We start from the raw sequence: 21627 nt of genomic DNA, 5'->3' as shown, positions 1-21627 counted from the left end.
AATGGGTTGGGCCGGGTCCTGCTCTCCGGTGGGTCTGGGGTTCGAGTCCCGCTTGGGGTGCATTGTGACGGACTGGCGTCCTGTCCTGGGTGTGTCCCCTCCCCTTCCAGCCTTACGCCCTGTGTTGCCAGGTTCGGCTCTGGCTCCCCGCGACTCCGTATGGGACAAGCGGTTCAGAAAGTGTCTGTGTGTGTGTGTGAACACAACTTTCGACAGATTTCAAAGTAACGTAAAAGTTTTTCCTAAAAACACTGTTTCACACCATTTTTAAAAAACTCCTTATTAACCGCAAACCAAAAAGTACACACTAATTTTGCTGGTCGATAATACTGAATTCCAGGTCAGTCGTACCATGGTTGTTTTCAACATGGCCAGCAAGTTACAAGTTAAAATGTTGGAACTTAAACAATTATTTTAAACCTGAAACGCCATAGGCTGGTGCTCCATACACAGATTAGGCCTAGTACTGTATTTACATAGCATCCATAGATACTTGTCATTGTAAAACCTGCATTAGTCTGCCACTAGCCTCTGTGCCTGGGAAGATGGCCACATGTCTAAAAGATCAACGGTAAAATGAGTGTTAAAAATTAAACACAACATGTATAAAACTGTAAAACAGACACTTCTAGACAAAACCTGTGTCTTTCACACACAACATATTAAGTTGCTGGCTTTTCAGGGAGCAACACGCTCTGTATGTGAAGATAAACACAATCCTCCTACAGGACGATGTCCTTTCTGAATGTTTGCCTTTACAAGCGGATCTATGTAGAGTCAGTCAATGCTACTGTGTTTGTGAAAAGATTTTCTGGAGGAACAATGGCTAGCTGAGCCATCTGGGCTCTTCTGCAGTCACTGTTCGAACTTCCTGAGAACCGAGTGAAAATCCATCAATGTTTGGCTGGAGGAATGTTTGAATAGCAGAAAGTTAACGGTGCTCTCCATGATCACAGAAGTACCCAGTCGGCTCACTTCACGGGCGGGGGTATGCCTTAAAGCCTTTCCAGTCCTCTGAAATCTTTTCTGTATTCATCCCACGGTAACTGCCTTAATAAATAGCCTCGTCCATGTTGTCATCGCTGTCTCCACCAAACTCCTCCCCATTGTCAAAGTATGACATGATGTAGTCCGTTTCCTGAAGGGAAAAACATGCCAGTCAGAGGTCACCGTCATACTGTTAACACTTATACAAATCATAATGCAGCCATAACGAGAAATTACAAGAGATGGACAAACTGAACAAATCTCTCACATCTTCAAACTCTTCCTCGTCATACTCCTCCTCGCCTTCCTGCTCTTCCTCTTCTTGCTTCTTTTTCTCCTGCTCCTCTTCATCAGAGCTCAGTTCTTCCTCTTTCTTTTCCAGGGTCTAGTCAATGAAATGTGCCATGGATGGGTCGGGTCACGTCACAAAACCGAAGGATAAATGTTTGCAATCTGCAGGTTTTGCGGTACAGGACCCCAAGCAGTCAATAAGGTCGCCAAACGGTTGGTTGTAGTACCAGTACAGGGCTCTTCAGTGGAAGCTATGCAAATTAAATATTTGACTATACAAATGAGAAAGACTGGAATACAGGTGGAATAGAAAAATCAGCTGAGCAATAAAATCACAATAAAACAAGTAACAATTAACAGCAATGCAAACATGCAAAATATTCAAATTTAGCCAAATGAATTGAATCATAGTTCTTAGCATGTACCATCAGTGCCCAGCAGTACACACTGTCTGACTCGCAGATGATCAGTTTATGGAAACTGAGTGTTACGCAGTAAAATGAGCTGGAGTATACTGGTTAGGGACATGTGTATTGTGTGTGACAAGGTCATGGAAAGAACAGAACCATGTAAACAATCATTGTGCAGTTTGCTGAACTGTAAGATAAATTCATTACTCTAAAGTGTACAACCACAGCCCATGAGCCCCAGAGGGAGCCAGGAAGGGATGACTGCCTGAAGTATTGATCCACTGATAAGATGCAATTCTCCAGAAAAAGTTGTGTTCACAACCTGGGAGATGTTCAGCAGCCAGGTAAAGTAAAACATCAACGGGTGCACGTGACACACGGCAGACAAGTTGCATCGATGCTGCTGATAACCAAGGGCAGCACAGCGGTCCTTTCGAATCAAACCGAGAGCCTGGCCGTACCTCCAGTTTGCGGATGATCTCCTCTTTGTCGACACAAGGTGGCTTGGCGCATTTTGGTGCTACTGGGGCCTCTGGAAGAGTGAGACACTTGCCTTGACTGAGTGGAAGAAGAAAGGCAACCCCCACATCCAAATCTCCACCGCAGCCATGTGGATCAATACATCTGAAATGTCATCACCCTGAATGTCTCGGTCCAGGAACCAAAAAGGGCAAAATGGATTTACCAATGTTTTTCACCAGCAGCCAGACACTACATGCCTTCCGACATCAGAGGCCATTTGTATTTTCTTTTATGTACCACCTGGCATCCCACTAATTTCCCCAGGGATGCAAGTGAGTAAGAGCACACCTGAGGGCAACCATCGTGCACAGTGCCGTGGGTTTACATTCATGGGGAGTACATTCTAGGCAAAGACTTCTCAGTGCTACACCCCACTCCTCAACCTGACCCTCAAGGTTAACTATATGCTTGTAAATCACTGACTCACTAATATGTTAACGGCATTAATTAATCAATGTTTTTAAGAGGGTTCATATCTGGAGATGCACGTCTTGCATATTTTTCCTCACTATTTCTTTCCTGGGGATCACCTATGCAAAGCTGACAACATGTCAATCATGTACTTGAGTTGTACTTGTATCAGAGACATAAAATAGTGCACAACTCGCTTTAAATCCTGTTTCATCCTTACTTGACTCTCATTCAAAAACATTTACTGGCATCAGACTAGTTGTCCTCAGAGACACAGTATGATCTTTGCTGCGGGTCACATACCACAGGCAAGCCTAAGGTCTGGACAAGAAGCCAAACACTGTTCTAGTCGACATTACATTTACATTCCCTCATTCAGCAGAAACTTTTCTCCAAAGCAATGTACAGCTCAGGAGAAAACAAAAGAGCATTACACCTACAGATGAAGAGATAGAGACACACACGATTCTCGAAACACAGTCAATTACTCAATATAATCGTTAACCAGCATACGATACAAGCACACTGGGTCGAGAGGACTTTTTTAACAGATAATGTAGAGCAGGTTTATGCAGTAAATGTACACATGCTGTGGTCCTGCAGTTTCACTACTTATCTATACAAAGATATGGTCTCCTATTCAAAAACTCATGAATAAAATGTACTTAATAATGAGAGCTTCAATATGCCACTATGTTAGTCAGACAAGCTCCTCCGCAGGCATTCCAAGACACACATTAATTCAAAGTTTGTTGTCACATGTACACTTTAGTGGGAGGAAGTACAGTGAACCATGTACTTAATATCTACAAAGCACTTACTGTCCTTCGCTGGCTTCCGTACTCTGATACGCAACTCCTTGGGCAGCCGCTTCCAGTCTAAAGCAAAGAGGACATGCAGGAGCACAGACACGCACACACACATGCAGAGGAAGAGTTACTACTGCATGTGGAGGTGTATATTTGAATATTCATCATAAATCGTATTGACAGTGCATTCAACACAACTCAATTGTCATATAAATATCTTTCGAAAACCCAGCACTACAGTATAATCTAGCATTTCCTTACAATATGTAAGAATTTAGACTTCTGAGAATATATTGTCAGAGAAACTCACCAGGATCCCACTCAATGGTGTTGTCAGTTGGTTCTGAACTCTGGTATTTGTCTGAGTAGCGTTCGACATCTAGGAGTCACACCAGGGCAAGTTAAAAAATAGACATAATAAGCGAATCATACTCTTCTCTGAAAGTCCATTAATTTATGCTCACTCTTTTGTCCAAGGCAAATTACAATGTTGTGTTGGTATATTAAGGTCCTGATGTATATACAGCTGGGTGGTCTTACTGTTTCAATTCAGTGTAAGTGCCTACATTATGGGTACTATAACAGGAGCGAGGATTCACACCAGTAACCTTCACACTGCAAGACAGCAACCCCAACCACTATGCTACTTGCTGGCCCTTTTAATTAATTACTTATCAGCAGGATTCAAATTAGTGTAATGGTATGGTGGTAACTGCAAAATGACAAGAAAAGCAACCACCACCTTGGATACAAAAAACATGATCTAACCTGAGGTAATCTCAACAGCCCTTTACGAAATGTATTTGAAAAAGGATTTGGGTTCTTTCCACTCAGGTGAGACTCCTGACCCAGTGGCATCCCTGGAGATACAGGCTCACCTTTCTTAGGTGCAGCTGGCCTGATGTAGAAGGGAAGGTTCTTCATGGCTCCCCTGAGCTCCTGCTTGAGGGCCAGCATGTACTCAGCCTCCTCGCCTGTCTGCAGGGGGATCGGCTTGTGCTCCATGGGCTGTAGGCACCAGGAAAGGCACACGATCAGAAACCCAGCTTCATGTCCTCAGAACACAGGTTTATCGGGCCACATAGAACTTCCCACGTAATTCAGTGAAAGACTGACACTGCCACAGTGGCACTGCGACACACACCAGGCCAGATTTACCAGGCTGCTGTTTTACAGCTAAATTCTCATGTGTTTCTTGGAACAAACAAAACAATGTATTATTTTAAAAGTTAGCTGAATATTACAAACAAAACTATAAAGTTGGGGAAAGGTTAAAACAAGAAGCTATCCAGAGTTTAATCCTTAGTTGAATATCATGTGAATCTGCCCAAGTGAATTTTACAGTGACACCTTCTTGTTTGAAAACTGCACTTTGTGGTAAGAATGTACATTTACAACCATGCACCACTAGATGAGTTCATAGCTGAAGTTTCTTAATCCTTCCCTGGCAGGATAGAATGAGTATACTTTCGAGCTCTTTATAAACAGTACCAACCCTACTGCTGGAAGAGACAACTAAACGAGTTTAATCAGCTTTTCTCCCAGGGATGAATGAAAACCAGTGTAGATCCAGAGCTGCCAGTGACGTGACAGATGTGACAAATAATCCAGAAGCGTTAACTAACCGGGAAAAGCGGGGTGGGCTGAAGAGTGGCTGGAGGCAGGTTCTCTCCTTTTCCAATTCCTACAGCCTCTATGTTGAATGTCAGCTGACCGCGGCCGCGCCCACGTCCTCTTCCCGCCATTTCAAAAGCAGACGACGACAGAGGACTGCAAAACTAGAGAAAAATATTTAGTCATGTAAATATCCCATAATATTTCCTCAACAAGAATTTAATACTTATTTTTTTTATATATATAATTAGTATAAGTTGGACCATCTATTCACATAGCTCCTTTCTTCAAAAATACAACCTATATGAAAAATTATTTACTACAGAAAAATGTGCTAACAAATGGGACATGCATTCAGTGAAATTCACAATCTTTTCCACTTAACATCCCGTTATTTCTAAACAATGTTTCCTAGCAGAAAACATGTGGTATGTTAACTTTCTCACCAACCTACTACTTCATGACATCCTCTAAAATAGCTACTTATTTTGAAGCATAAAATTTAGACATATGAATGATGCTTTTCTCAGCAGGATATTGCCTTACTCAAAGTTTTATTTTTATCTTATTACAAGCATATCAGCTCAGAAATTGTAACATGACATAGACTGGCAACTCGTATCATGAGTGTTTCAGTTAGAAATTTGAAAAGATCACACATTTTTCAGTTTATTTTTCATTGCATTTTTCACTATGCAATTGGGACTGCTCTCGTTCCACTCACTTTCACAGTGTTTACAGCTGTTTATTGTGGGTATTGATGATCAACAACAAGACAAAGAATGTTTATTTTGCTTATGGGATGAATTGGTTGACAGTCAGAAACGAAAGGAGTTTATGCAGATGACATTTTTCAGTAATTCAAAATGAGTTTTAATTTCAGTGAACTTCAAACAATCAGTTTTTATGGCTGGACCAAAGTGTTACTGATTTTTAAAAAAATTTATTACAGATTTATCTCATGTTTTTACAGAACCCAACCCATGAATGAATAGAGGGACTCCTGTATTACGTAGCTTTCGTGGAGTTACGAACAAATCGCGTTATAAACGCACTTCCGGTGTTCGTAAGTCCAGTAGCCGGTGTATGACGTATTCGGCCTCGCCGGGACTGCAGCAACACAGGGTCTGCGCCCACGGGATTCACGGACGCGCAGTTCCAACCTCACCTGAAATCAGACTGAATTCTACGCGGTCCAACATCTTTATCTTATTAAAGGCGCCGTTCAAAGTCGCAATTTTCAATTCAGTTGTACCCCCAGCAGCACCTCGTCGACGTTCCTAATCTGCGCAGTTGAACGTCTACTAGGTTCAGTTCATGATAAAGTGTTTATTTGTAATGAATATTTTTGCCAACCATGTTTTGAAACTAGAAAGATAACGCCACAAATAAAGTATATAACAAAAGTGATCACGATGAAGACAAAAGTTTTCTGATGAGTCTGATGCCCGTGTTGGTACTAACGACGTGATACCGCGTAGCTCGAAAGTAGTACGTACAAATTTACACGTACGTAGTCACCCAAACGTAAAATAAAACGTACCCTAAAAGTCAATTAATCTTAGTAGTTAATTATTCTGTTTCCATCACAATTAAGCAGCAACTCCTCCGAACTCGTTTAAGAGTTTCACTAACCCCAAATATTCATCCAGCAAAATGCACGTTTCTGCTCCGCCATTAAAATATGTCCCCCCGGAAACTATGATACTGTGTACTTTAGTTCCCATTGGCATTCCGTTCGTTGTTTCTGTGAATATGTTCATTTTCTGAATGCACTCCTTATTTGTATAACTAAAATTTCAAGAGCGGCGTGTAAATTTGTTTCAAATAAATTAATTTTAAGTATTAAAACCATAGTTGAGATGATTTGGTCAAAGAAATATCCCACCAGAGAAGCCCTGATACTAATAATTCCTCCCTTTAAATTAAATTGGGATTTTGCTGCATTTCTTAACCACTAAACAAAATTAATTTTCATTATTAAATTTCATTTCACACGAAAATAGACCTATAACTACTTGAAAGTTTTCTTTTTATTTCCGTCCATAAGAAAGGAAAAACGATCCATTAAAATGTGTAACCTTATTAACGCGTCCATTACAGCAAATTTAACACAAACTCACTTAATGTCGGAAAAGTTTATATGAAGCGGCATAACTTGCAATAAAAAAGACTGTTAAACCAAAGTGGAGTCTCGGGTGTGATGTTCTTCTTCTTCCGCTGTCTCTCGGCTTTCTGCTGAAAAAAAAAGTGAAAATGCTTAGGAGAGTGAAGGTACTGCGAAACAGGTCCTCTCTGTATGCTGGAGGAAGTAAATCATGTATGTATTTAGATGTTACCAAAACGTGTATAATATGAGCTATAACGGCGCTGTATCTGTAAGGCTGTGTGTACAGGACAGGTTGTCTCTGTACTTGCACGCATCATCGCGTAGTACCATGTGTGCAAAAGTCTTTTTTTTTTTTGCCATTTCTGGGAGGGTAAATTGTAGGACACAGCTGCACGGCAGGAGATGTGCCAGCAGCTGAACGCAGCTCCGAAGTGCAAAAGGGGACCTGAACCGTTTGCGGGGAACCGAAGACACGCGAGCGCTGTCGCCCCGATGCCGCTTCTTCTTCTTCTTGCAGCGGCATCCGCGTGTCACCGTGGGAACGCTTCTGTTGGAATCCAGCGAACCGGTTGCCATAGAAACTGTGTTCCACAATAGCTACAGTCACTAAATTGGTATTTATGCAGCCTGAGAATACAATCGATTCTCCTCTCGTTCCTTCTCTTGTGCCCCAGCTCCCACTTGGCATCACATTTGTGCAAAATCCAGGTACTGTACTGGTGTCACCAGTGGGCTACACGTCGCAGCCTCCCAGCCCGGCTCCATCCATGCCTGCTGAACACGTTCTTTTTTATTGCATGAGGAACATTAGCTTCATGTAACATCAGTTGAACTGCAAGGGCTGAAAGGGGAGAATCGGGCTTTGCTCTCGCAGGCTGTGAATTAGTAGAGTAGAAGACAGCGCCACTGTGAATTAATCGTGCCGTTTTCAACGCTTCCTTCTGCAGTTCCCCGAAGCAGTGCGCATCGCCAACGACGAAAAGGAAAGCAAGTCATATGAAGTGAGTCAGCATGATCTGCCGAGATCGTCAAAGCAGAAGGGACTCTGGACGATGCGATGGACACTGGCGCTGACACACGAGGCACATGAGCAAAAAAAATGTCTCTAGAAAACCCAAACATGGAGAATGAACCTGTTTGAAGAAAGAAAGCTGCTACAAATAAGAGAGGTCTTTGCAGAGCAACATTAGAGCACCTACTAAGGCCCCCCCAAAAATAAAAAACTTAGACAATCTTAGACTTAGGCAATCTCAATTACCAGCCGGGACCGAAACTGTATTAGCAAGGATGCTCAATGGAGTTATACTTAAATATTTGGGGAGAGACACACGAGGCCTCCTTTCACGCCTAAGATCGAGTCAAAGCTTATTAGCGCAGTTCATTTTTAATAGTCGCGGCGAGATCTTGCGGTACTCGAGGTAACGGAGCGAGTCCACTTGCCCGTGTAACAGGTTTAACACAGTAAAACCCAGGAACGCACCAATCTGATATCAAGCAACGTGGGGGGGGGGGGAATCCGCGATATTTAAGGTGGGAGGAAGGCATTCTGTCGTAACTATATACAAGTGACAGTGTTTCCGCGGAAAGGTGGACATGTATTGATCCGGCAGACGCAGTATTGATCACAATGAATGATTAACTTAACAATCAGTGTTTTATAAACGGCTGAGACAAGCTTGCTCTTGTCTTGCAAAGCTGAGACCAGCTGCAGAAACAGCGCACCTGCGTAACTGCCTAAGTGCTTCACTGACTTCACTCATACAAAAATGCGGTATTTTGGAAAGTCTGCTGAGAATCTGTTTCAAGAAAAAACACATTTTCTCTCGGAAGATCCTTCACACACACCGCGCGTCCTCGGGTCTGTGAAACACCGCGTGGAAATGTGGAAGGAACGTGGGCTACGGCCTCCACACACGCACAGTAGGCAGCCCTCCATCCACGGCTGTAGCGCACAAACAGCCCGTCGTCCGCGTTCGGCGGACCACATGGCCGCGCGTCCTCGGAGCGCATCGGGAGCGCGCTAGCTCTCTCTCTCTCTCTCTCTCTCGCTCTCTCTCTCTCTCTCTCTCTCTCGGTCCCCCCACCCCCCCTCACTACCCACTCCTTCCCGCCCCCGCAGCGACGCTGCCCGTCTTGCCCGAAACTCTCGCGCTCCGGAGAGAAGTGGGGGAGGGGCAGCGCGAGCTAAATGCAGCGCGCTGTCAGATAGGAATAGCTGCGGAGCGCTTGACTGACTGGATCTGGGCTCGAAGGGCTGGAGCAGACGCTCCATGGACGCCGTATAGAAACACACACCGCATGCAAGGTAAGGAGTTCACCTCTCCTGCATCGCACTTCATTTTATACACGTTCATGCCACCGATGAACGAGGCATGCGTTACGTAACTTGAAATGTTTGATATTGCCAAGTTTTACATGTTTGACAGTAAACGGCGTAAGCGCAGCCTGTTCAGCCGTTATTTCACAAATTCCCAACGTGGTGTTATTAATTTGGGTATAATTGTGCGAGAAGGATGCTGTACATGCTGAACAGCAGCGCGGTGAGGCAACTTGCGGGTGATTCTTGTATTTGAGCGGCAGTCCTCGTTTTTCATGCTTTGGGATCAACTTTGAGAGATGATGTGAACGGTGTGGGCGCTACGGCAGAGTCTGCACACACCAACGCGTTTCTCAACACAGCCAATATGACACTGATCAGCCGGTGCGCCCGCGCCCGCGCGCGCGTGTATGTGTGTGTGTGTGTGTGTGTGTGTGTGTGTGTGTGTGTGTTTATGAGGCTTTTCTTCAGCTTCATCTATTAAAATGCAAAGATGATCCCGTGTTTAATCGAGTGGGCTGGAGACTTGTGCAAAATCTAGCTTCTTTACCAGGTTCGTGGGGGTAAATGGCTTGATAAGCGCTTGGAGTGCATTTTGACACTGCCACTGGGTTTTAGGTTTTCTTTAGAAACACATCCTGAAGGCACAGTCACACTCCCTTTTCGTTTGGCCGTGTTGGCACTGTGACTGGTGTGAGCGCTGGGGACGCGCGCGTCGCGCGGCCGTTGCGGTTTCATTGCGGCGCTCGAGGTCTGACACGCAGAGCGAACCCGCGGTCAGAGAGCCGGTGGCCACTGACACACACACACACACACACGCACACACGCACACACACACACACGCACACACACAGGCGCACACACGCCCGCGCGCGCGGCTGTGCCAGCGAGCAGCCTGTCCACGGCACGAGCAGTCCTCGGGCACAGCGTGCACATGACATGTCCAACTTGCTCCTCAGACAAGATGTGCTTACAGTTTTATCCTCATAATAAATCATTTTGATAAAAGATCGTAATGCAGTGCGCGTCGTTGGCGCGCGCGCTTCAGCCAGGAGGTTGGTGTGTGAAGAAGGCCAGTCGGTCGGTGCCTGGGGGAGGTAGACATTTCTTCACTCACTTCAGCCCATGGACACTCTCAGCCTTCAAAGGGGACTCGCTTCTTGAAGGTGTTTCAGCCTAAGCTTTGGTTTGATCTTGGTTCTCAGGGAGAGGTGGGGATGCTGGGAGGCAGGGACACCAGTGGAGAGTGTGCTCCACCTTAAATGCATTCAGATGTTATTACACTCACAAAGTAAGAATAATTTTCTAGACGTCTGTGTTCTGCCTAAATATAATATGCAAATGATGCTCATAAGCAGTGCTAGGTATAACAGTGAGGCAGATATCATACATTCATGTTTACACAGCAATGCAGAGACTGGTGATTAAGACCTGAAATATAACACAGTCAGACATATTCTTAATACCTTATTTCTGAAGTTCAACATGCCTTTAAGAGATCAACCAGCTTAAACCTTCGCTGGAGTGCTCTAGAATGGAAATTCGTCAGTACCATGGACAGCAGCCTGGTGGGGTTAATGTTAGTGGCTCCCTGTGTTCACACCTCAGCCCACTTTTTTAATGTTCGCTTCTACATTGCATGACTGTCAACGTCTTTATTTACTGTCAAAGAAATATCTAGCTGCCTCAGCTCGGTGTGCTCCTCTATTGCCTAAAGAAACTGCCCTTGTTGCTTTTAGATATTTAAGGGCCGTGGTGATATGTGGCCTCTATCTGAGTCATTCGCTCGAGCAATAAGTTTGTCAGTATTCGAGAGGCGGGTGGTCTGAAGCTCACCTGTGTTCCATTTGTTGAGATGCGAAGAGCTGTGTAGGAGCCACAGACTACAAACAATATGTCACTTCAGTATGCAAGTTACACTGCTGTGACTCTGCTTACAGTGCACACAGGGACTTTGTGTTCTAAATCTGGCAAAAGGTCTTGGCGACATGTCTTTAATGACTGTGTTGAGACATTGTGGCCCTGCCACACATAAGACAAACATCTGCTACTGTACACATTCAACACAATCAGAAATCACATTTGGCACGGATGCCTTGTTGAGTTTCAATGCTGAGCACTGTAGAGGAGATGAAGCAGGGCAGCAGGGTTGTTACTGTTTAATGTGGTATTTAGGGTAAACCAGAAATTATGAGAAATACAGCATATACATCATCCTTCAAACTGGCCATTTAAATGTATCTCTTAGAAGCAGGAACACTTACTGAAGAGTCATTTTCAAAAGGGAATGAAGACTTTAGCCTGAAAAACTGTGAAGTATTGGCATTTCATTCCCATATACATAAGACAGAATGAAAGCAATCTCAACTACAAGACGAGAGCCGCATTCAGACGGAAACCCTGAATAGCTCTGGCAGAGCTTAATAAAGGAATGACAAACAGAGGGATGGTGAAATTAATCCGTCGGTGGTAGCCATCCTCCCGTGCACTGACTCAAAGCAAAATTCTGACAAGTCCCACCCACCCCCATGAACTGGCAATTCATCAATATCTGCAACATGGACTATAAGAGGAGCATTCTGTACAGGCAGTGATTACGTTTGGGGAGAGGGTCAAGCTTCTGACTGTCATAATCTGATGAGGTATCACTCTCCCCCGGTGGCTGGAGGAGATTGCCAATCAGGAAAACAGCAGCAGTGACGGGGGTCAGTCTCAGCTTGAGGCGTAAAAAAGCTTGCTGCAGATGCACTGGATCTGAAGCCAGGGATTTGGAGCCTGGGAAAGCCCATGCGTATGCATTGTGGGATCTAATCTAATGAGACAAGTGGCAGGCTGGAGAGGCTTTATGAGTGATTGTTAATTTCTGACAACACCTCTGCCACCCCCATCTGCAAACTTGAAGTCTCCCCCAGTTCATTCTCGAATGGCCGTGAGGAACCGCAAGAATTGTGGAACAGCAGAAGAGGTGGATGACAGCACAAAGAGAGCAAACATGGGGAAAAGAGAAAACACAAGCAATCAAATTGTTTGCAACGTGGAGACACAAAGTTTGAGTTAATGTTTGTTAAAAGAACAACCTTTTACAATTTATGAGATGATGTTTCATATTCAGACAAATTGTGTTGGGAGGCTTTATACTTACATGAATGCTAACAATAATGAGAACAAGATTCTTGTCCTCCCTTTCGCAGGTAAAGGATAAAGAGAGATGTTCTAGATAATTCTTGAATGCTGTTCTCTGTAGGGATTCCATGTTAGGAGCAAGAACAGGAAAAAGTAAGACACCAGAAAGAAAATACTGACAATTGTTACAGATCTGTTTATGTCTGCCATACCTGTATGTCTGTGGTAGAAACCGATGTACTGAATAACTGCCTAATGTTTAAAATTTATTGTTTTCTTTGTGTGATCTCAACTCGACATCTGCAGTGTCCTATGAACAATATACATTAGTTGTAGAAATCTTAGGTCAAATATTATATTACTGAAAATGTGAAATGTATTCTTCTCTGAGTGGCATAGTGGCACAGCAAGTAGCACTGCTGCCACACAGCGCCCAAGGTATGTGGGCATAGGTTCAAATGTGGCCCAGACTGTGTGGTTTTTTTGCATGTTCTCCCCTTGACTGCGTGGGTTTCCTTCCAAAGACATTCCATTTAGGTGGACTGATGACACTAAATTGCCTGTAGTTTGTGAATGGGTGAATGAGTGTGTGTGAGTGAGTGTGGCTACCCTGTGATGGGCTGAAGTCCCGTCCAGGGTGTACCCCCTTCAGCCTTGTGCCCAGTGGTTCCTAGCTGGGCTCTGGACTTCTACGAACCCGATCAGGAAAAGTGGTTTACAAAAATGGATAGATGGTGTTCTTTTGTTGTTATAGAACACTGGTCAGCAGGACCATGCGCATCAGTATTTCCACTTGGACATGCCAACAGCCTTTCCTTGCTTTTTGGAAGCACATATGCAGTTAACTGGATTATCTGGAACTCGTTATTGTGATGCGTACGACAGAGAAGAACTTAAAGTTAAGGACAGCTTTATGTTGCTGTGCATCCACTTTAGAAGGAAACGGTAAACGTTGTGCTTTTTGTTGCATTCATGGCTTACGATGTGGTAAAAGGACTACCCACCATGCCATTTGGATCTTTTGCATAATATAGGGCTTCTGAAAAAATGCTATTAACCTAAAAAAACAAAAGCACATTCAGTGCTTATTAATCAACATCCTTTTTCATCCTCTGTGCACTCCTACCTTTGTCTTGTTGGAAGTGCCCTCAGTTAAAGGACTGGTTCACATGCCTCCCATTTTCAAATCGTGCACGGCAAAAGAGTCTAGTCCGTTTGCCGGTCAGCTGACCCTCTTTCCACCTACAGAGTGTGGAGCAGAAGAGGCACAGTGGCCAGAACTCTACTCGGGTACTGAATGACATAGAAACGGCTGACACAGTCCCTGCGCCTGCACCACTATTGTGGGCGGCAAGTGTCAGACACGAGGTGCCTACATAGCACCGTGGGCTGCAGTCTCCTGGCCACGTGCTCATGCCTGATGCCTTGGCCAGGCTCATTCTTTCGAACATCCTTGACTACAGCCTACCTGAAGTAATGTCAGTAAATGAAATGGCGATGTGCAGGAATAAAGCTCGTATCAAGCAATGTGTTTAAACTGTTTTGTGGGGCCTGTAAAGCATCAGATCACACTGCAACGTTGCAGATAATCATGTAAAAAGTGTGACTCTAGAAACAAAAATCACCATGTAGGAGAATGTGTTTAGACAGAGCTGTAGGATTAAGGATGATAGATGTTGCTGTCCGTGGAAGATGTACATGATGTGGCGATGATGCTGGGTTCCCACAGGGTCATCCACTCCTACCGTCCTTAACTTCTCAGTCGTGTTTATTAAGTTATCTTTCTGGTCTCTTTCCCTTTTGCTCAAGCCTGAAAGTTTGCAAGGGCTTCTGCTCCACCAGTCTCATTAATGAGTCAAGTTTTATAATACTGGTGATATGTTGAGAAACTCTAGGTGTTGTGTGGCTTGTCCCCAGTAGTTACAGCAGGAAGAATGATATGTACCGTACTTAAAAGTGGATGGTGCTCAACCTGCCGCAATCTGCTCTCCTGGCTGCAGGCTTTCTCTGGAGGGATAGTATCCCAGCAACTTCCTAACAACTTACAACATTTTTCCGTACAATCATGCCTCTGTACGCCATTAGTTTTAATAGGTCCTGCAATTTCCTTTCTTTCACTGTGCAGAGAATACACACTCGGAACAGCAGAAAATAGGGAGTGAAACAGAGAATGCACTTTTGAAAAGAAAAGGATCTCAGATGATGTATTATTCGTTGATATCAACAGAAAGATAAGAAAAGGTTTCAACACTGAAACCAGCTGAAATAAATAGCATACCGATGTACAAATGGAACGAGCCATCATGCAATTGTTGCCTAGCAGTAAGGTCACACCCTCCTGTCTAGCCTGCTGTTAAGATGTAGATTTAAGATCACAGTTCACATTTGTGACTGGACGATGACTTGTGTGCTCTTAGTGCTAGGATACAGAACAGTCCTGTGCATTGTGCTGTTTCTTCTGGAGAAAAACGTGAATTACTTCGTTAATGAACAGCACGTTTATTGTCCATTGTGTTTCCATATTTCATTACATTTACATTATACATCATTATTTTCATCATTAACACTAACCCTAGCATTTATTCCATTACTCGACAATGGTAAATGGGAATACATCTTCATGTTGGATTGCAGTGTATTCTCAGGTTTACTTCAGATCCATCCAATTTCAATAACCGCTCGTTGCTGTGATCCGCAGCCTATCCCAGAAGTATTGGGTGCGAAGCTGAGAGTGGGTACACCCTGGACAGGATGCCAACCCATTGCAGGGTAGTTTATTTCGGATCTGAAAATAAATTAATTACTAGTCCCATCATATATCTGACATTTTCACAGCCTGGCTTTCAAGATTTCAAAGATTTGGTTTTGTGTTTTTAAGTAGTTTAATTGAATTAGCATTTATCACTAACATATCCAAAAATAAATCAGTTTTGCACTTTGTACTAAAGTGTCCCCACAGATTCACAAACAACCTCCAAACCCGGAACCTGCTTGTCTGATTTACCATGTGTGATTCCCTCTCACTTGGTTGGTCATCTGTTTATTTAATTTATTCAGTCATCATCATTACGATGTGTACTAAGCAAGCTTTTCTTAGCTCTGGAAACCACCCAACGTGTTTGTGTTGATAGCATATTAAAGCAGGATTTTAAAGACTAGTAGCATACATTACAACATTTGGAGTTCTTCACTGAATTATCATTATGCACAAAACAAAGAAGAAACACATAACACGTTTCGAGAAGAGCAACAAGGAAGGTCTAAAGGATGTGTTTTGCACAAGAACAAAACATTTCCTGATTCTGTACAAAATGATGATTAACAGGATGAAAAGAATGTTGTGGACCACAGAGAATATCAGAAAATATCTTCTGCTTTGGCTGCATAAATAATAAAGGGCAGAATGAAAATTAGATAAAAGTATATTTCTCATTGACACTGGAAGGTACTTCACGCAGAGCATTTAAAAGACATGGAATAGTTTTCCAGTGTTTAATCTTTGAATAATAAAGTTTTCTGGGATCCTTCAGACTAGTTTTGTCGCAGTGATGTGTTCTGTTGCCGCAAGAAACACAGGTGGCTTTTCTGGAATGAATGGTCTCTTTTCAATATTAAATTTTTGGGTATTTCTAATGGAAGGTAACCATATCCTTTCAAGACTGAAAAATTACTCAAGACTGCCAGTACATATGGATTATGGATGCTTAAATTGTTCATACAAAAAACACAAATATGAAATAACTAAATGAAAACCTGCTTGCGTCTAAGTCAATAGCCAGATTTCACACGGAATTAATTATAGCTCAATAATTTATTTATTGTCAGCAATGTGCAATAAAAGGTGACTTAGTGTGTAAGATAGAATGCCTAGTGTTACAGTGTCACTTTGTAAAATACTGTGGAAACCCTAGTACAAAAGCTTTAGGGAACAGAATATCGACTTTATATCATGATGAGTTATTGTTTCAGTTATTTCCAGTGGTATGTAATATCAATGCAAGGTAGTTTAAATGCCAAAAAATGTTAAATATATTTATAAAATCTTACACAATCCCACATAACCTGTTGACAAACAGCATAAAACAGTTTTGCAGTCATAAATATTCTGTTTGCATCCCTTATGTCTCATAAGCCCTTGCTTCTTGTGGAAGCCCCCAAAACATGCAAAACCCACATGTGGCTGGACTGGGACAAATTGAACAAAGCACAAATGTACATTGTAATTTCCAAATACACTTCGATTAGGGTAAACTAAACAAAGCACAAAGGTACATAGCAATAAACCAGTGAATGTCTACACTTTGCTTACATAAAAATATTTTTTGTTTCCTATTGAAACACAAATCTAGAAAGTCCAACAAGCCTTTGCATTTCAGGAGGCTTGTATTTCTTACATTTAATCTGTTTCAAACATAGAGTGACTCAGCCTCCTGGCAGCTCTGTTCCCTTGTTTGGACATGGGATGTATTATTTAAAGCTCTTTTCGGTTATGCATTGTGTTGACTGCTGTGGCAGTGGTTTAATTTTTTCTCCTAGAGCAAGTCAGTGAAGTGTGATGGGATGGAGGAGGTGGTGGGTGGGCGGGGTTTGGGTACTGCAGATCTCTTGCTCAGTTTCCAGGGTTGTGGCCCTAACTTACACTCTGGCTCCATGCGAATTGCAGGCAGTTGGCCGTGTCACTGGCATTTTATTGAATCTAATTCTCAAGAATGGGCATTTTCTTTTTTCTCTTCCTCCTAAATCTAGATATTTACTTTGACAAAGGACCTCATACAAAAAATGGCATGAACTGGTTTAGAAGAACTTGGCCCTGTTTTTATTTCCCCTTCATTCACAGTAGATCATCCGCTGTTTTCGCTTATGAAGAGCATAGATTTAGACTGCCAGTGAGAGCTTTGCAGGGACATGCTACGCTTCATGGAGTGTAACAAATAACCATCAGTTAACGCAAGTGTGCACTGGGACCAAGAGATGTCCAGCTTCGTGCGATAAAGTTAAAATTACATGAAGACAAGCAATATCTAAATGCTTCCTTCTTTATAGTTTATTTTGTGTTGTAATTCCATTTTCTGACTACTTGGTCGAACACATCTACTCGATGACCCAGATGGGCAGTGACTGTGTGTCTAGAGGGCTGGATAGACAACAGAGAATAGGAAGGTAATCAAGGCCTATGGACTTCTGTCAGAACTCGTCAAAGGCAAAGCTGCATAGTATTCTTTCTTTTATTCCAGGTTGACCAACGTTCTCCAGGATGTCTGAGGCCTTCTGAAACAGGCTGCTGGGGTGTGTGGAGGAGCAGTAGGGGAAAGAGCGTGCACTATGGGTGACGGAGGCCCCCTACATACAGAGGGGAATGCCCTCCTGAAGGCGGTCTTCCAGGGTAAGCTAAGGTTGGCTCGCCTGCTGCTTGAAGGGGGCGCCTACATCAATGAGGGAAATGAGCGTGGGGAGACACCCATAGTTGCAGCCTGCTTGGCAGGATACGAGGACCCCCAGAACCGCCACAAAATGGTGCGCTACCTCTTGGAGAAGGGTGCCGACCCCAACATCCCCGACAAGTCTGGCCGGACGGCTTTAATGCATGCCTGTGCTGAACAGGCTGGTAAGGAGGTAGTATCTTTGCTCCTGGAGTATGGGGCTGATCCGAGCCTCAAAGACTACTCGGGATCCTCTGCTCTGGTCCACGCCATCAACAAAGGGGACCGGGCGACCTTGCAGATCCTGCTGGATGCCTGTAAGGCCAAAGGAAAAGAAGTTATTATCATCACTACTGATACTTCCCCCTCGGGCACCAAAAAGACCAAGCAATACCTCAACTCACCACCCTCTCCTGGAGTGGTTGACAAGCTCACCCCGGTGTCCTGTATGTCACCCTCAGAGGTAGAGATCCGTACCTCTGGCTCTCCAGGTAACGACCATGAGGAGGAAGAAGGCATTTTCACCTTTGCTGTTCAGCCTGCTTTACTTCTGCCTGGTGCTCGCCCCCCTGGGGAGAAGAAGGCTCCCCCTCGCAAGCTTCTTAAACGGTTGAACTCGGAGCCTTGGGGGCTGGTGGCCCCCTCAGTCTTAAGTGGGGCAGTCAAAGATATAGGAGATGGAGAGCTAGAGGAGGAGGAGAAAGTCATTACTGAAATGAACGGCTTGTCCATCTCGGGCCCTGGGAGGCCTCCTCTGTCTCGCAGACACAGTATTGAAACACATGACCCTTGTTCCCCAAAACTCATTGACCGTTCATGCTCAGAGGACTGTGCCACCCTCTCTACCTCCTCTTGGGCAGACAAGGTACAACAGCACCAGATTCTTTACCGCAGGAACACCGCACCCGAATCCCAGGAGACAGCAGTACCAGTGTCAGTTGCAATTCGTGCTCTGGCTCATCCAAAACTGACGCGAATGGAGCACTATGAGTCGGACACACACCTCTGCCCTGAGTCCATCCCGGGCTCTCCAGATTCTGGCCGTGTGTCGGTAGAGCGCCGCAAGTACAATGCCTCACCGCTCTCTCTGCTCACCAGCTCCTCCCGGGAGTCCTTGGACAGCATTCCCAACTCCGTGTCTCCCATCACCATGCGACGCCGGCCTCCAGGGCTTCTGGAGCGCAGAGGGTCTGGAACCCTTCTCCTAGACCACATCTCCCACACCCGACCTGGATTCCTCCCACCACTCAATGTCAACCCTCAGAGGCCTATCCCTGACATTCGAGCTAATGGTAAGCCCACTTCCCCAGTCCACTCAGGGCATAAAATCTTGGTGCCGGTGGCCCCAAGCTCTCCAAAGCGTGGCCCTGACTTCAAGCTTAAAAAGAAGCTAATGAGGAGACACTCCATGCAAACAGAGCAGATGAAGCAGCTGTCCACTTTCCAGGAGATCTTGGCGGAAAAGGTGATAGAGTTTACTGGGGATTGATAGGATTTAGGAGTTAGGACTGACCCTTAGGAGGGCATCAAGGAGGTTTAGTTGGAGTTGTGGGGTTGGAGAGGGTGGGGGGTTGGCAGAGAGTAGAAAGACTGATTGGACAAAGTGAAGTTGCCTTCAGTTAAATTGATTTTACATGAATCAGTCATTCAAAACAACATTCGTTGGTTCCCAGTGCAGGATTGCTTTTGCATTTAGAAATGACAGTCCTATTTTTGTGCTAATGCAGATGCTGTACTTGTTCCCTGGGTGACCTAGTTTGCTTGATAGTTTCTTTTTTTGGTGCTGCACTGTTACATGTTGCAGGTTTCAGAGAATCTTATTAATCATGTAAACCAGGTTGAATGCAACTGTTTTTCCTTCTTTTTCAATTTAGCAGGTAATTATTAAATAATTTCCAGTTTGAGTTTGAAAGACAAATTCAAAAGCTTTTCTTTTGAAATCAGATTTTCATTATCGTCTTTGTCCTATGCCTACATAAAGACCACCTTGTATGTTTACATTTCTGGAATCATGGTACGGTATACATATAAAGATGTAGTTGTTATAGTGATGCAATGTCTGTTGACATTTCTTTAAATATTTTAAACAAAAGATAAAGATATGTTTTTAATTTGCAAAACTAGAAATAGAGGTTATGGTCTCTACATAGGCCCATGTATAAAAATGATTAATAGAAAGAATATTTTTGTCCTTTAAAATTTATTAATTCCTATTTTATGTCATTGAACTATTATAGAAGGAGTTTGTAATTATAACCCAATACCATAGTATGACTTGATGGTTATTCACTCGTATTGACAGTGCTCCTTGAATACATTGACTCCTGCTCGAGTCATTTTAAAATGATCCCCATCAACATAATATTTGTGTGATTGTTATTTAAGCCGTTACATATATTTAGTTTTCCTCATGAGTCATTTTAAAAACAAACCTCAATAAACATATTATTTTTGTGTGAACACATTTTATTTGAACTTTCCTTTTTTCTGACAGGTTTAATTCATGTTGGAGCCCTTAAGATCTAAACACAAATGTGTTCTAAAGGACGTATATTTATAAATCTGACAGAAGTGCAATTTCTTTACTTCAAAATTCCAAAGAACAATCTGACCCAAACTGGGGTTGACATATGAATGGATGAAAAACAGAGTTATGATGTAAGACCTTCCTTAATCGTACACATGTATGCAGTCTTGTATTAGGTAGAGAAAAATATGGATGTACTGTAAATACTGTAACTCCCTTACAGAAATATTTGTGTTTTATATGTGGTACTGCTTCACCAAGTGTTTAATTTCACACAGTTTTGGGTGGAAAATGCTGCTTTCTAATTTGGACCAAGTAATGGCATAAGCATCAGGAATTATACAGATCAGCAAAATGCTAGAATGACAGAAGTGTGATGGCTTTACAGTATCATAATATAGGTGTTAAACCACTCATGGGTTTTCAGTAAAGCTGCACCTTTACAAAAACTGAAAGACCAACAGTAACACTGCCGTTCAGGAGGTATAAGGTAATGAAACACTTACAAGTCCTTAACACACAAAAATATTCTCATGCATAAAAATGACCACAACTGTCTGTTTCACAAATATTCTTTCTTTGAAAATGTTCTGTCTTTAAGAAATATTCTGTATAAGTACTAAAAGATATAGTATTGAAATTCAGTGGTTGTGCTGTATTAGATGATTAAAATGAACATAAGACATATTTTTGTATCCCAGTTATGAAATGACTGTGTAATTTGTGATATTTTACCTCCACTATTTTGTTGTTTTCAATGGATTGTAATTATACTGTGGAATATTCATAAGTCTTAATCATATTAAGCTTTATGAATTCAAACAATAGTAAAAAATAAGCTTTCTTATGAAAAAGATTTGAAATATCATTTCATCAACAGTGTACTGAAATTCATATTGTGAATTCAATATCAGTGCCTGAATTGAACAATGCGCAGTTGAATGAATGTTTTTAGAGGGGATTTACCTGTTGATTAAGCAGATGAGCTGCACACCTAAGGGATACAATATCTGCTGTCATTTCATTTGGCTGAAGAATTAATCACACATTTCTCATACAATCATCTGGAACAAATGTGTGGTTAAT

The 21627-nt window shown here is 43.0% G+C and overlaps 2 protein-coding genes across 4 annotated transcripts; one reads left to right on the top strand and one right to left on the bottom strand.

Annotated features, from left to right (window-relative positions):
• Nucleotides 1–186: 186 nt before the first annotated feature.
• Nucleotides 187–6738, bottom strand: polr3glb (RNA polymerase III subunit GL b). 3 transcript variants are annotated; one of them, XM_018764759.1, is made up of 8 exons: nucleotides 6680–6738; nucleotides 5056–5208; nucleotides 4309–4438; nucleotides 3741–3809; nucleotides 3443–3499; nucleotides 2150–2220; nucleotides 1256–1372; nucleotides 187–1138 (listed from the first exon to the last, which is right to left on the bottom strand). In XM_018764759.1, the coding sequence occupies exons 2-8, from the start codon at nucleotides 5173–5175 to the stop codon at nucleotides 1052–1054; spliced, it is 651 nt and encodes a 216-aa protein (XP_018620275.1). In that variant the 5' UTR covers nucleotides 5176–5208; nucleotides 6680–6738; the 3' UTR covers nucleotides 187–1051. The 3 variants fall into 3 exon arrangements, with proteins under 3 accessions (XP_018620275.1, XP_018620273.1, XP_018620274.1); XM_018764757.2 differs by lacking the exon at nucleotides 187–1138 and having other exon boundaries at nucleotides 1301–2220; XM_018764758.2 differs by lacking the exons at nucleotides 187–1138; nucleotides 6680–6738 and adding an exon at nucleotides 6588–6669 and having other exon boundaries at nucleotides 1301–2220.
• Nucleotides 6739–9365: 2627 nt separating this feature from the next.
• Nucleotides 9366–19503, top strand: ankrd34a (ankyrin repeat domain 34A). Its single transcript, XM_018764770.1, has 2 exons — nucleotides 9366–9459; nucleotides 17829–19503. The coding sequence occupies exon 2, from the start codon at nucleotides 17917–17919 to the stop codon at nucleotides 19501–19503; it is 1587 nt and encodes a 528-aa protein (XP_018620286.1). The 5' UTR covers nucleotides 9366–9459; nucleotides 17829–17916.
• Nucleotides 19504–21627: the final 2124 nt, after the last annotated feature.

This window comes from Scleropages formosus, chromosome 18 (assembly GCF_900964775.1).
Source record: "Scleropages formosus chromosome 18, fSclFor1.1, whole genome shotgun sequence".
NCBI lineage: Eukaryota > Metazoa > Chordata > Actinopteri > Osteoglossiformes > Osteoglossidae > Scleropages > Scleropages formosus.
Note: the sequence above shows the minus strand (reverse complement) of the source record. Positions and strands in the feature narration are given on the sequence as shown.

Excerpts from the sequence above, each read along its gene's own strand:
- polr3glb (XM_018764757.2), bottom strand. The coding sequence starts at position 5,175 with ATGGCGGGAAGAGGACGTGGGCGCGGCCGCGGTCAGCTGACATTCAAC. Across the intron at positions 3,810-4,308 it reads GCCAGCTGCACCTAAGAAAG|ATGTCGAACGCTACTCAGAC; the intron begins GTGAGCCTGTAT and ends TGTGACTCCTAG. Across the intron at positions 2,221-3,442 it reads ACGGAAGCCAGCGAAGGACA|AGGCCCCAGTAGCACCAAAA; the intron begins GTAAGTGCTTTG and ends TCACTCTTCCAG.
- ankrd34a (XM_018764770.1), top strand. The coding sequence starts at position 17,917 with ATGGGTGACGGAGGCCCCCTACATACAGAGGGGAATGCCCTCCTGAAG.